This window comes from Lottia gigantea (genome assembly GCF_000327385.1).
Source record: "Lottia gigantea unplaced genomic scaffold LOTGIsca_64, whole genome shotgun sequence".
Lineage (NCBI taxonomy): Eukaryota > Metazoa > Mollusca > Gastropoda > Lottiidae > Lottia > Lottia gigantea.
Genome location: NW_008710179.1, coordinates 1,488,705 through 1,503,785, shown reverse-complemented (window position 1 = coordinate 1,503,785; position 15,081 = coordinate 1,488,705). Strand labels below are relative to the sequence as shown.

Genomic DNA, 15,081 nt, shown 5'->3' with positions numbered 1-15,081 from the left:
GAAAATGTATGATTTAGAATAGGACATTGCAAATGAGTTTTTTAGGTTGGGTATAGTCGATGCTAAGCAACAATTTCTAAAACTGTTGGTTTGTTATTCCAGATTTTAGCAGCGCCTTTCGCAGCAGGAACATTATTTTTTGATCCACCATGGGCTTTCATCTGTCAAATACCCACATATATTATAGGTAAGATTATACTTGTTGTTAAAACTATAGCAGGTTTAAATTTCTACTGAGATATTTATGATTTTAATGTGTATATGGAAAGTTATAATTATAATGTGTATGTGAAAATTTTTAATTATAATATGTAAATGGACACACATCATTATATTGGACACACATAATTATAATGTTATATTTATAACTAAAATATGTTATAGTTATAACGGTAATATGTTATACATTTTATGATGTTATGTTACATTTAAATTAATATGTTAAATTTAACTACGACTATATAATAATATGTTATACTTACAATTATGTTGCTATAATTACAATAAGTTATAAATTATGTTATAAATTATATGTATTACTATGTTATGTTATATTTGTAGGTGAGATGTGGGTTGGTGTAACATTAGCTGTAGTAATAGAATTAGTACCTACTAGAGTAAGAACTACAGCTGTAGCAGTATATTTATTTATTATAAGTAATGTTGGTGGTAATTTTCCGTTAATAGTACCACCACTTCAGAAATCTTTAGAAAATTCTGGTTATAATGAAATTCAGTCTTTACGAGGTAAGTTTTAATGTTGATCCATAAATTGTGCTAGAGTTAGCTGTACTTAGAAATTACTTTGCCAAGGTATTGTATAAATATCCCAGCAGTTCAAAGCTGTTAAAAAACTTCTGTCTCTGAAACAGTTTCTTGCCTGTGTAATAGTATAATAGTCTGATGATCTTGAGTAAGTTATGTGATGAAATGACATCATTTACTTCATTATGACGAGTAAATGGTGTTTGTGGGTTCTTATCTTTGTCAGTTTAGGTCTGGTGACTCAAAAAGTCATCTTGCGGCATTAATCCAATCTGTAAATGGGTATAGATAATCTTGGAAAGATCAATGCTAAGAGGTTTGGCCAAGGACCAGCTTCTAGAAAAGATCCTTGTGAGCCTAATTTGTTAATCTTTTCTTTCATAATAAAATGTTAATCAAAACATTATTTATTATATTTCAGGAGCATTATATGTTTTATACCCAGGAATGTATGTTGGTGGTTCATTATTATTTTTATTAACAATGTTTGTAGTCAAACGAGATCAAGAAAATGCTCGAAAATATAACTCCATGATTCAAGGTACAGATGAAAAATCAGATTGAGAGAGTGAATAGAATATTAAGATAGGGCAGATCTTCATTGATATTATGTGTAGTTTGATAGTCTGGCAAAGGTGTATAAAAGCTATGATACAAAACGATTTCATAAGTGAAAATTGGCACCATACATAACTTACAGCTAATTTTCTTCTTTTTTCATGGCAAATTCTTTATCTGATCTCTGGAAATACATAAATATCTATTTCAACTATCTAATTATGTCTGTGTGATATTTCCTGCTAAACTCCTAACCAAAGGGATTGGTTTCAAGGACACAAGAAATGTATCAAATTTAATCTTGTACTATTGTTGTAGATACATGTATCAATTATATAAACCTCAATATTATGATATAAATATCAAATAGATAAATGCATGTAATTTGATATCGACCATATATTTTTTGTAATGTAAATATCAAAGTATATATATATATATTGATATAAATTGCATGTAACTTGATCTGTATAAAGTTTTGTATGTAAATATCAAAATGTATTTATATTGGTATAAATATCAAATATTTGATTGCATATAATATCATACCTACCAAATATTGTATGTACATTAATGTAAATATCAAATTATTTTTATAAAATATTGCATGTAATAAAAATACTGAAATATATTATTGTATATTTTGATGTATATTATATGGATGAATATAATATAATGTAAATATCAAAATATTTAGATGAAAATAAATTTACATCAAGTAACATACAATTATATTAATATTAATTTATAACATTCTTTTACAATATTATTGTATATTAAGCTCTATTCATTTTAACTTTAAGAACATATTTTATTAACCATGACAAGTAATTATTCATTATTATTATTTATTTTAAATTTGAATTATTATATGTGTAACTTACATTTTAATATAATTGATAACATATTTTTTGTACTATAATTTAGTGCTTTTATTGAATTGAGGGAGCCGCGGTGGCTCAGTGAGTTAACATGAAGGTCTAGTGTTCAATTCAGGCATAGGCTGAGATAATACCTTGGGATTTTTCAACCTGGTTTCCCCCTGACAGTGATGCAGGTAAGAGGGGCTGACATGGAAAAAGTGTCTAGTTGTATGGATAGGACAATAAACCGATACCCTGTGTGCTACAGACTGTGCATGTTAAAGATCCCTCGACAGTTGGAAAGAGCAGACTAATGCCGCTGTCTCGGCTGTGTCCCTCATTGCACCTTGAAATTCAAAGATTCAGAGCTTCATTAATAATCAACTTGTTTTTTCAGTTGTATATGATGACACGCAGAAGTTTGATATGGAAATGGAAAACAGCCCTGTCGTTTTGAGACAATACATTCCAATTTTATTCATATTGTGGAAATTTATATATAAATTGATATTTCCTGAAGGATGCAAAAGTATTTTAACTTGTTTCATTTTAAAATAAAAGTTCCCTTACAAGTCTTTCTAAAAATTAACATGAATTTTGTGGAAACCCTTAACAACTGTCCAATATGTCCATTTTTTAGTTACATGTATTCAGCAAGAAAATTAAATAAGTATTTAATAGTTTATTTTTTAAAAAAATTGAAATTTTTCAGGTTAGAACACACCAAAGTCATATTATTATTGTAAATCGAAAGCTCACTGTTTTAACTACTCTACATAATGTTAGTACTTAAAAAAAATTTACACAATAAATAAAAGTTCATATACAAAAATAGAAAACATGTCCATAACAATTTAAAGAATGCTGCATTCGTCACCACTGGGAAGTACAACATATCATTTAACATACTGATATTTCAAATATTGATTCTTACAAGGAAACTGGTGATTCTAATTTAAACTAGAGGTAATGAATACAGCAAAATTTTTTCATGATACAGGATATTAACATAGGATATTACCAGTAACATAGATCACACAAATTGAGACATATTTGCCAAGTTCAGAAAATGAAATCACGTAGAAATCATATTACACTATTTTGATTCTACTGTTGCAAGTGAGCATTTAATGGGTTAAGGAAGATACAGCAAAAGGAAAAGTTAAGTTATTCCCTGAGCAAAGTAAAGAGTTTTTTAAATTTTTCCCATTATTTTTATGAGAATTGAAATAGCAGCCTAAAAATAGTACTGTTAGTCTTAGCATTGATAAAGTTATAAGCAAATTTGTTTTTACAGAGGACAATTTTCAGCCAAAATTAGTGACTTTTTGGGGTTGAAAATTCTAGGGGAGAAATGTGTTTCTTTTCAATGTAAATTTACAAAAAATTATATTTTTATCAACGCAAAAGACATTCTAGGAATAGTAGTACAATATTAAGGCTAATATTCCCATTCTCTTAAAAAATATCGAAAAAATTCGAAAAACTTTTTGATTTGCTCAGACAATAGAAGCAATTGGTAAGACAAATTCTAATTCTACACTACCTACAGCAAAATAAATTAAACTGAGTTTGAAAATGTCCTTTGGTTTACATAAATATAAATTAGTATTAATCTGTATAAGTCCATGGTTTTTGAAAGAAAGAAGTTGGTAATGGTGTACAATGAGTTGAATCAAAATCTCTCATATATTTAGATGCCTGGAAAATAGGGTCAAAATATATCATTAGACATGTGCTACTCTAAGTACTTTTTTTCATGGCAACTGACCATTAAATTGAAAACCAAATGACCAATACAAATCTATTAAAAACAAGGTGCATGGATGGATGTGCCAAAAACACAATCCATCATTATTGACGTCAAATTAAACAAACTATTTTATTAATTGGTGTTTCTAATGAATTATCATGTATTCTTAATCATATTATTATGCTCATAATTAAGAGTTTTAACCATAAATCATAAATGCCCATTTATGTCCAGTCTAGATAAACAAAGACCTCTACTTTATATTCATATAAATATTAGCATTTTTATTTTCATAAATGAAAATAAGGGAACCCATCTTTCAGAAAATGACTGTGAAGAATTTAATTGATTGACTGAATTGAGGTTCTCTAATTGACAATTACGCTGACTGTTTAATGTATTATGAGGTAACTATATGGTGCTGCTCTTGCTGCCTCTACCTATTTCAAGTTTCACCTGGCAGGAACTATTGACTGTAAGATCAAAGAGCAATGAACCATGCTTTACCATTTATGTTACACCAATTCAGTGAAATTCCTTATCAGAGCCACTTGAGAATTCCTTATTGAGTGTATGGCATTGCATTCTCATCAATATTCTTATGAAAGAAAACTAACACACAAAAACCTATATAGATATATGTATAGATCAAGAAATTCAGGAGAAAATAAAAAAAAATCACAATCTGTACTTACTAAATATAGAACCATCTGATTCTTTTCTACTGAGTCCATATCTTCACCTAAAAACAAAAACATTACATCATAAGCTTGGATGTTCACAGATCTTTTTTGTATCTGTGCTTTCTGTTTGCAATCAAAGTATCAAATTCTATGGCATATTAGACCAACCGTAAAAGAGGACTTACAAATCTTCTGTTGCTTCCACAGATGATCTAGCAGTAAGATGCTCCTATATATCTGAGTGTGTATATAAATATATTACTCACCAATATTAAGTGGGAAACTGGCTGAATGTTCTTCTATATAGGATTGTAATGCTGCTTTACAATATCTACTATCAACAAGATGATCCACAAACATAATATCTATCAAATAACAATTTCTTACAATAAAGATTTATAACCCTCTTTCTGACATCATCCCATTGTTCTGGTGCGATTTTATATCTCACAAAATATGGGGATATTACACATAAAATCCCACAGATGTTAGATATTGCATATCAAACCAAGGCCTTTTAAATATAATATCTCAGGGTAATCATCTCTATAAATATTTACTCCAGAATCTTTTATAAAATATATAGTCTAGCTCATTGGTCCTCTGCTGAATTGACCACGTTTGAAGATACGAGTTGCACCCCTTTGCAAGAAATTTTTTTTTAAGCGAGAATATTTTTGGAATACGATCTTTAACTCCAGTGGACACTATCTGACAGACAGCTGTAATTGGGTAGGCATAATCCCAAAGATCAATGCCAAGAGGTTAAGACAAGGACCAGCCAACAGAAAGCATTCTTGTAAATTTAAGTAGTTATCCTTGCAATACAGTTTCTTTCATATCCATCATTCAAGGACTAGCTCTATCTAAAAATACTTGTGTTATTTCTAGCATACAAGTTGTAGATAAATCAATCTATTTGACACTAAAAGCATTAAATATGATCATACCTTGATGTGAACTTTCACCAGCCAACCATTCATGTAATAATTCTAATGTTGATTCTGTTATTAATTTAGGATATCTAGTTAAGAAATCAAGGGAGTTCATATTAAGTGTAATTTATGCTGCTATTCAAATTACTTGCAAGTGTAACAGAGATACTTATAGCTTTTAGTAGCACTATTTCAACATCTGGAAGTCCTGTTTAGTTCTAAAAAAAATGATTCAATTGTCATATGTGCATGCATTTTGGGGGAAAAAGAAGCTGAAAGTGCATGAATCTCACCTGTTTTGTAGAAGACGTATTAGGAGATAGTTGCCTCTATTAGTAGTAATATTTGGTGGAATACCAGGAATGGTTCTGTAAAAACAAATACACAAGAGTTGTAGTGCTGTGCTCAGAAATATGTGTAACTTGTTACTTGATTTAGAATGTACAGATTTACTAGATAAATTATTTAGACAGTAGTAAGTCTATTAGGCAATAGTTATCATTACTGAAACAAAATAGATGGTTCTTGCTTTTTCAGTTCAAATACTCTTATCTAACTATAGTAAATACTTACTCTGTAGTAATAATTTCATCTTTAGATCTTCTAATGATAAGAATTGGTCCAGGATACCTGAAATAATATCAAGATTTGCACATTGTTTAATATACTAAAAAATAAAGTTAGAAATGGTGAATACTAAGATATCAATAACTTATTTCAGCAATCAGATTTAAATAGTAGTTTGGGTATTATACTTTTTGTTTTTTATGTGGGTGACTCTACTTCCACAAACGGCCTCTATGAAAGTTACGCTCTGCAACCTATCACGGTCATAAATGGCCATTTTATTTTAATATTGCCAATATTGTCTCGTGATCACGTGATTCTGGTAATCTAAATATTAGTGGCAGATTAGTCGCAGCTACAAGTGTCATATATTCAAAATGATAATAAAATGTATCATTGGATAACCAATAGTAAAAGTATAGCATTAAATACATATGTAAGTGTCAGTATTATCTCCAAAGTATCTAAATTTCAGGACTATATCTAATTGGCAATATTACTATCACTATACACATCTCTGCTAAATTGACCATTCATTACTGAGTCAGATTCAGCTTACAGAAACATTTCTGCTAAATTCCAGAAGTAAAGAGTCTCAACAAAGAAGACACAAAGAAATTGACCATTCATTACCGAGTCAGATTCAGTTTATGGAAGATTGCAGAATGTCTACTTCCAAAGATGACAAGTGTAGTTACCCGCTGATAAAACAAGGAAATGAAATATAAAGATGTGAATTCTAATCAAAAAAATGCCTCAATTATTTAATCCTTAGGCTAAATCACAATGGATATTTTTAAAAATATTTGAATAATAAAAGTCAAATATCAAATTCATATAAATTTTTATGAAAGTCTACCAAATAGAAAAAAAATTTCAAATTTGATGTTGTAATTACATGTATATCTTATATGATCTCTATTAAAACTTACTTCATATTTGATGTTATAATTACATGTATATCTTATATAATTTCTATTAAAACTTACTTCATATTTGATGTTATAATTACATGTATATCTTATATAATTTATATTAAAACTTACTTCATATTTGATGTTGTAATTACATGTATATCTTATATAATTTCTATTAAAACTTACTTCATATTTGATGTTATAATTACATGTATATCTTATATAATTTCTATTAAAACTTACTTCATATTTGATGTTATAATTACATGTATATCTTATATAATTTATATTAAAACTTACTTCATATTTGATGTTGTACTTACATGTATATCTTATATAATTTATATTAAAACTTACTTCATATTTGATGTTGTACTTACATGTATATCTTATATAATTTATATTAAAACTTACTTCATATTTGATGTTGTACTTACATGTATATCTTATATAATTTATATTAAAACTTACTTCATATTTGATGTTGTAATTACATGTATATCTTATATGATTTCTATTAAAACTAACTTCATATTTGATGTTATAATTACATGTATATCTTATATAATTTATATTAATACTTACTTCATATTTGATGTTGTAATTACATGTATATCTTATATAATTTATATTAAAACTTATTTCATATTTGATGTTGTAATTACATGTATATCTTATATGATTTCTATTAAAACTAACTTCATATTTGGTGTTGTAATTACATATATATCTTATATAATTTCTATTAAAACTTACTTCATATTTGATGTTATAATTACATGTATATCTTATATGATTTCTATTAAAACTTACTTGTTAAGTTGATCAGCTACATTCAAATGCATGTACTTCTTTAATGTAAACTCTACTAGTTTTTCTGAAATACAACATGTAGCACTTCAATAAAAAGACAAGCTTTGACTCCATCTCCATTTTTTGGATTTTATCTTTATGAACAATAAATCGCTTCAGTTTCAGGTCTGTAATGAAATAACAGGGGGAAAAAAATAATCTGTTTCTTATTGAACACAAATGTACCAGCATATGTGGACATTTTGGAGAAAATTTTTAAAGGTTTTTCCACTCATAGAAGGATTACTTGTTTGATAATCTTTCAAAAAATTCTTTGCCTATCACTTTTAAGAATATGCAACAACAACAATAAAAGCCAGCAATCAGCCTGCAGAACCACTTTAATTAAAATATTTCTAATACCTACCTCCAAATTTAGGCATCTTTGAAGTTGCTAGTGGAATGATATCATCAAATGTAGCATCTAATATCTAACAAATACACTTAACAATTATCATTTGGAAAAGAAGTAACAATTATCACAAGGTACCATACATATAGAAAGACTAATTGGTTACATTGTTGCCAGGGACAGTGACTTGACTGCAACCAAAACTACTGCTTTGGTCAACTTTGGTGCAGAAAAGTAGGAATTATCACAGCTTACAACTTATGTGACAATTTGCTACATCTACTCCAATCAAATAGTACTTTTTTGTCAACTTACATAAAGTAACACTAGTTTGACAACTTACCACTTGTTTGACATCTGGATAAGTCATGGCTGCCCATGATGCACTGTAGCCACCAATAGACCAGGCAAATAAACATATATTATCTGGTGTAAAATCTAATTTCTGTATAGCATACTGCATGACTGTATCTACAGCGTTTTGTTCTTGATCAGGAAAAGGAACACCCTACAAATCACAAAATACATATTACATGGTACTTTACAGTTCTTTCAATCATAGAGCTTGGCATTAAATTGTTTGTATGTTGATATACAATTCCAAGATAATAATAATTTTGAATTATTCTGAGGTGCCTGTTTTAAGGAACATAGCCATTAATGTATTGAAACTGTGAAACTTAATTGATATATACCCTTCAGAGCCCACATTCGCAACATTTTTCAACTAATCACACCTCTTTTCCACATTATTACCCCATCACTTCAACAAAAAATGTGGATTATTTGCACAGGGATAGAGATGTCTGAACCTTACAATACCAAATTGACCCCCTGAGGTACTTCAGCCAGTACTAGTACCAAAAGTAAGTAACCAGGGGCCTTATTCTCTAAAACTTAACTAATCTAATTGGTCAATCACAAAAATTGATTTTAAAATTAGTTTTGTTATCCAATCAGATTACTGTATTTCTTAAAATTTTGATTTTATTTAAGTTTAGTTTTGGAGAATAAGGCCCCAGGGCTTAAGAACGTAAGGAAATTAGCCATGGAGACAACAAATTTACTTTGTATGTATAAAATAAACTGCCATTTTGTTGCCCGACTTATAATAATATAGGTTAAACACTCACTGTACTTTCAGCATACCCTGGATGGTTCCAACCTAACACTGAATATCCTAACTCTATAGGTGTTCCTGTACAACCGATCTCATAGAATCCAGCATTACCTTCAAAACATATCACCTACAAATACAGTATGTACAATCTGACTTTAATACATGGAACTAATCAAGTGAATTCTGTTAGTATAGAAATGATAACCTGTATGTTTCTCCTACATATCCATAATTTGTCTACTCTGAGTGCACAATCTCATCCGAATCCCAATTTATGATTTTGAGCAAATGATGTACTTGATGACCTTGACAGTGCATTCGACTTACTTCAAATGTCACAAAATCAAATAAATTCTTCTCCAATAGACCAGTCATCCAAAGGGATTTAAATAGTGATTCTGACAAATTGGTGGGCAAAGAGTACATACAAAATATCTGTATTTAACAAAGATCCCTGGTTCACCCCAATTCTTTCTACTTTCTGTTCCTTGGTGAAAGCATTTGTCAATGACCTTTCACAAATTATCCTACTAATAAAATAATTGAATTGATGAAGTAGATTTAGAGAGTATGTAAAGATTGCCAGTACTGACCAATGTTGAACCATTTCCACCACTCATTCTTCTATCTAGAAACATTGTATCTAATTCATTATTATCTTCTGTCCTTAACTTGGCTCTTATACCATTTTTCTAAAACATGTTTAAGTATAACAAGTATCTGTGCTTTTTAGTAAAATTCTTCCCTCGAATTCTTTCACAATATTCATAATATCTATTTATATCTGTAAACTCTCAAGATCTTTTTATCTTTCTACTCTATACGTACTCTTACTGTTGGTTGCAGACCACAAAAAACTTATTACTTTTAAAAATCAAATATTCATTTTACCTCTTCTATAAGCTTAGCTCTGGCTTGTATAAGTGTTTCACCTACAATATACACATGGCAATGTTTGTAAAAAATTATCATTTATAATGGAGCATACATTGCAAGGTTTTGATAGACATAAGAGGGTAGAGGATAGCTGACAAATTTTAACCTTCATACCACCTGAACTTTACTACGGAGATCACATGATAGGTTGGTTCGGCACGTTCCAGATTCATAGTATCAGAGGTTCAATATAACAAGTTGGAAGGTTTCGAACGAGTTTCACGTGTGCCAAAAAAAAAATGGCAGAGAAAAAATAGATGAGAATATTTTGAATGCGACATAATCTGCTTCGGGTTGATTGAGGCCAGAATTAGAACAGACAAAACCTGTTCCTAATGAATGCATCAATCGAGTGCCACCTTTGTGACTGTGACTGTGACTGACAAATTTGGGAATTATGCATTACAATAATAACTGGGCTCATAACAAATTTTATTTAATGTACATGCTATCATGTGCTATAATTCATGTTCTGTGTTGTATTGTTTAGAAATTTGATGCTGGTTTTTCAGAACTTTTTGGTTCCTTGAGAAAAAAAATCAAACTATCATACATACCTACTAATGTATACATCAAAGCTGTTGTACCAGGATACACCATTCTTCTACCAAATGTATGAATTGCCATATAACTACAAAATAATATCAAATTATCTGATAAGTGACATGCATAGCTGATATTGGTATAAAGACGACTAAATCGTTTTACACAATATGGTAAGATTGCACACATTGAAAAATGGTTGGGATGAAACACGTATATTGTCTAATGATAATGGACTAGATTTCTTCACTATATAATATTTACCTGAGTATATGAAGATGTATATTGTCTAATGATAATGGACTAGATATCTTCACTATATAATATTTACCTGAGTATATGAAGATATATATTGTCTAATGATAATGGACTAGATATCTTCACTATATAATATTTACCTGAGTATATGAAGATATATATTGTCTAATGATAATGGACTAGATATCTTCACTATATCATATTTACCTGAGTATATGAAGATGTATATTGTCTAATGATAATGGACTAGATATCTTCACTATATAATATTTACCTGAGTATATGGAGATATATATTGTCTAATGATAATGGACTAGATATCTTCACTATATAATATTTACCTGAGTATATGAAGATATATATTGTCTAATGATAATGGACTAGATATCTTCACTATATAATATTTACCTGAGTATATGAAGATATATATTGTCTAATGATAATTGACTAGATATCTTCACTATATAATATTTACCTGAGTATATGAAGATGTATATTGTCTAATGATAATGGACTAGATATCTTCACTATATAATATTTACCTGAGTATATGGAGATGTATATTGTCTAATGATAATGGACTAGATATCTTCACTATATAATATTTACCTGAGTATATGAAGATATATATTGTCTAATGATAATGGACTAGATATCTTCACTATATAATATTTACCTGAGTATATGGAGATATATATTGTCTAATGATAATGGACTAGTTTTTTTCTTTACTATCACATTTCTTTTCTTTGGATCACTACCGATAGAAAAAAACAAAAAATATAGTCTAAAAGTGTGTCTGCCACATGTTTTCCTTTTCACAAATGAACTATTAGCTATAGACCTCATTCATGTTGGCCATAACGAGGCTCATAACACAAATAAATAAATGTAACGTGGGGTCACTGCAGTAAATTCGCCACCTTGATGTCTTCAAAACCTCCATCACCAGTCCAAGTAACTCAAAAGTAATCATATTTTACATCATTAAACTCAGAGTTGATTAACCTATTTAATGATACTTTCATATAAAATTTATCATTTCAACATTTCTGAGAAAAGGCAGTATTAAGCTTATTTTCGTGCTGGTGATCGGGTGTTCAGTGACATCACATAGGCTGTTCATTCATATGAAGTCGCCATATTACATAATGGCCTCACACCTTTTATCAGAAATTATATTAGATGCAGTAGAGAACAACTCACCTAAAATCTGATGTTTTAAACTCAACAGGCCAAGCCCATAACTCGCTATCATATCTATGTAATAATTTCTACAGAAAAAAAGTGGTTATTAGTTATTCTAGTTGACTAACATTGATCTCATCACAGACCTCAAAAAAATAGCTTTAAGTGTGTAACAGCTGTAGGGACGCAATATGGTTGCATAGGTTGTGATATGAGGCCTACTGTTTCAAAAATTGTTACTTTTTAAAGATTTTTCTCTCTATTTCTTCACATTTGCCAGTTACTTATCACATTTTCTAGTTGCAATAAGATCCCAAACGGTCACAGTCCATTTTGATGGAGATATGACCATGAGCAAGTGTTTGACTCTACTAACTAACAGTCAGCCACTGTGTACTATGAGCCAGTGTATTACACTATGAGCCAGTGTATTACACTATAAGCCAGTGCAGTAGACTCTGAGCCAGTGTGGTACACTATGAGCCAGTGCGGTACACTATGAGTCAGTGTGGTACACTATGAGCAGTGCGGTACACTATGAGGCAGTGTTGTACACTATGAGCCAGTGTGATCTACTTCAGACGACTGTTGGTCACTTCAGCTCTGTCTTAAAATTATTTTCATTTAATTGGAACTGTTAAGATACAGAAAAGAGAAAAGAAGTAATACTGACCCTATTTTGTTGGTTAAATGATTTTTGAGCTGTTGATAGAACACTGATAAATGCTAAATAATCACTATTAGTAAATCTTCCTATACCTGTAAACATCATTAAACATTGACATCATCATCATCAGAAATAAATGCAGTGGCTATTAAATACAGCAACTATGAAGAATCTTTTAGTTCAAAATCAAAACTATTTTTCATGTAAAAGGCTAGAGAGTTAATGGTTTGATATCAAATTAAACAGTAAACATGAAAAAAAAAATCAAAAATTTTACCAAAATGACAGTTTACTTAGACCACTTACCTCTGATAAAATATGCTATAAAATAAACTATAGATAGAGATAATCCTATTCTAAATCCACTTCCTAAACCTTCTAATGTGAAGAGTCCTGAAATAAGAAAAGAGGATTAGCTGTCAGAAACTAAAGCTTGCAATGGGAATCAGTTGAAAGGACTAATTTCCAGCTAAACTAATCATTTTGTAGGGATCTACATCAGAAATTTTACTGACCTTTTCTGTATAAATATGGTAATAATATAGGTGACATCCAATAAGACAGAGACCAGCAAAAATTGAACTGAAATATATTAACAATTTAACATGTAGGCTAATATCAAGAAAATTAAGATATAAAAAATTTGCAAAATCTCATCTTATTTTCTTAAAACAATATAGGCTAGCCATCTTAATTGATAATTAATACACTAATACTGATGTGTCTAGTTTGAGAAAATTATCTTACCACTTTCAAACATTTATCTGAGCCAGATTCTACAACATTGGCCTGATATTCTCTTCCCTATAAATGATAAAACAAAGATATCTAAGTGTGATTAAAGGGGCATTAGGCCTACTGGTATACAAAGTTTTAATATCAAAACATTGTAAATCATAATCGAAAAGATTTCTAAAATATACTGTTTACATCTATATATACACTTGATCAACATAAGGCTAAGCTGAAGGGGTGATTAAAAAGGTTGTGTAGGTCTATGTATTGTTAATTCAGCTTGATCTAGTTTTGGTGTTTGGCCTGCCTGTTTGACTGCATCTGGTTTTAAAGGTGACCATTTGATTATGCAATCTCAGAATTGGCAACCAATGATGAACTTTCACGAAGAAGATTGTGGCTTAGGTCTCTAATCTTTTTTGCACTGGGTCTGAGGATGGTAACTCAAGCCTATAACCCATGACAAATAGCGCAAAAATCTCTTTCATGTTATATAGTCATGGTCGGACAAACTCTTAATGATTTTGTGTAAACTGCCATTGTTACTTACTTGAACACATTTTTAACATCAAAATTGGAGTATTTAAAGTAATATTACAATACTAATTCAAATCTAAATTTTACACGGCACAAGACAAAATTCTATTCTTGGAATATTTCTTAGGACATGCTGCCACACTTTCCTGCAGTAAATTTAAAGTTGACATTGTCTTTGGAAACGATTAAGTACTTCCTCTGTTATACTTACAGGACTATTTTCATATCTGTGCATTCTAAATAGTCTCGGACCTAACAAACACTTCCTAAAGGCTTCCATGTTTATTTTTTTATGACATACCGGTAATTGTAAATATTGGACACGGAATATTTCGAATAAACAATGAATAGAACAAAAATATTTCTTGATGAATCTAGTGATTCACTTAAAGAAAGGGGGTTGTGTCCTCGATTTTTATTTAGATAGATCTAGTATCAACAACAAATGGAAGTTTAAAAAATAATAAGGTTTATGAACAATGTAATTTGTGATTGACATTCAGACCACTTTTAATAACTAATTATTCCCCTTTGACCACACAATCTAACGACAGAAAACAATAATGCATGGGACAGTCCTCAAAAGCTATGCGCATTCTTTTTATAGATAAGACCTTTTAAGTGAAAGAATTCATGCATTTCATTGGCACATGAATAGTAATCGTTGATAGAGAAGGAAACAAATTATTAAAATTCATTCAACTTCTGGTTGAACACAACATTTCATCCAATCTAAAGTCTAAGAGTGAGGTCTATGTGCTTATGATTCATATTGAAATTAATCTGGACACATTTCTCCAAATCTATCTACTGGTGATTTCCATCACCTCCTTGACACATCATCAATGAATA

The 15,081-nt window shown here is 29.8% G+C and overlaps 2 protein-coding genes across 2 annotated transcripts in view; one reads left to right on the top strand and one right to left on the bottom strand.

The window, feature by feature from the left end:
* LOTGIDRAFT_220749 (hypothetical protein) overlaps positions 1–1,329 on the top strand; it is a gene marked incomplete at its 3' end in the record, with an annotated part of 8,808 nt that extends 7,479 nt beyond the window's left edge. Inside the window, exons 8-10 of the mRNA XM_009064735.1 lie at positions 103–187; positions 562–720; positions 1,187–1,329. Coding sequence (XP_009062983.1) covers positions 103–187; positions 562–720; positions 1,187–1,329 — 387 coding nt within the window. The remainder of the gene's footprint in view (positions 1–102; positions 188–561; positions 721–1,186) is intronic.
* Positions 1,330–3,797: 2,468 nt separating this feature from the next.
* On the bottom strand, positions 3,798–14,509 carry LOTGIDRAFT_235472 (hypothetical protein; the record flags this gene model as incomplete). The annotated part of the gene is made up of 20 exons (XM_009064734.1): positions 3,798–3,887; positions 4,635–4,681; positions 4,889–4,987; positions 5,573–5,646; positions 5,851–5,925; positions 6,131–6,187; positions 7,855–7,918; positions 8,261–8,324; positions 8,589–8,753; positions 9,379–9,492; positions 9,959–10,057; positions 10,257–10,297; positions 10,859–10,932; positions 11,779–11,859; positions 12,309–12,376; positions 12,964–13,049; positions 13,264–13,350; positions 13,473–13,539; positions 13,705–13,761; positions 14,441–14,509. The coding sequence occupies 20 exons, from the start codon at positions 14,507–14,509 to the stop codon at positions 3,798–3,800; spliced, it is 1,578 nt and encodes a 525-aa protein (XP_009062982.1).
* Positions 14,510–15,081: the final 572 nt, after the last annotated feature.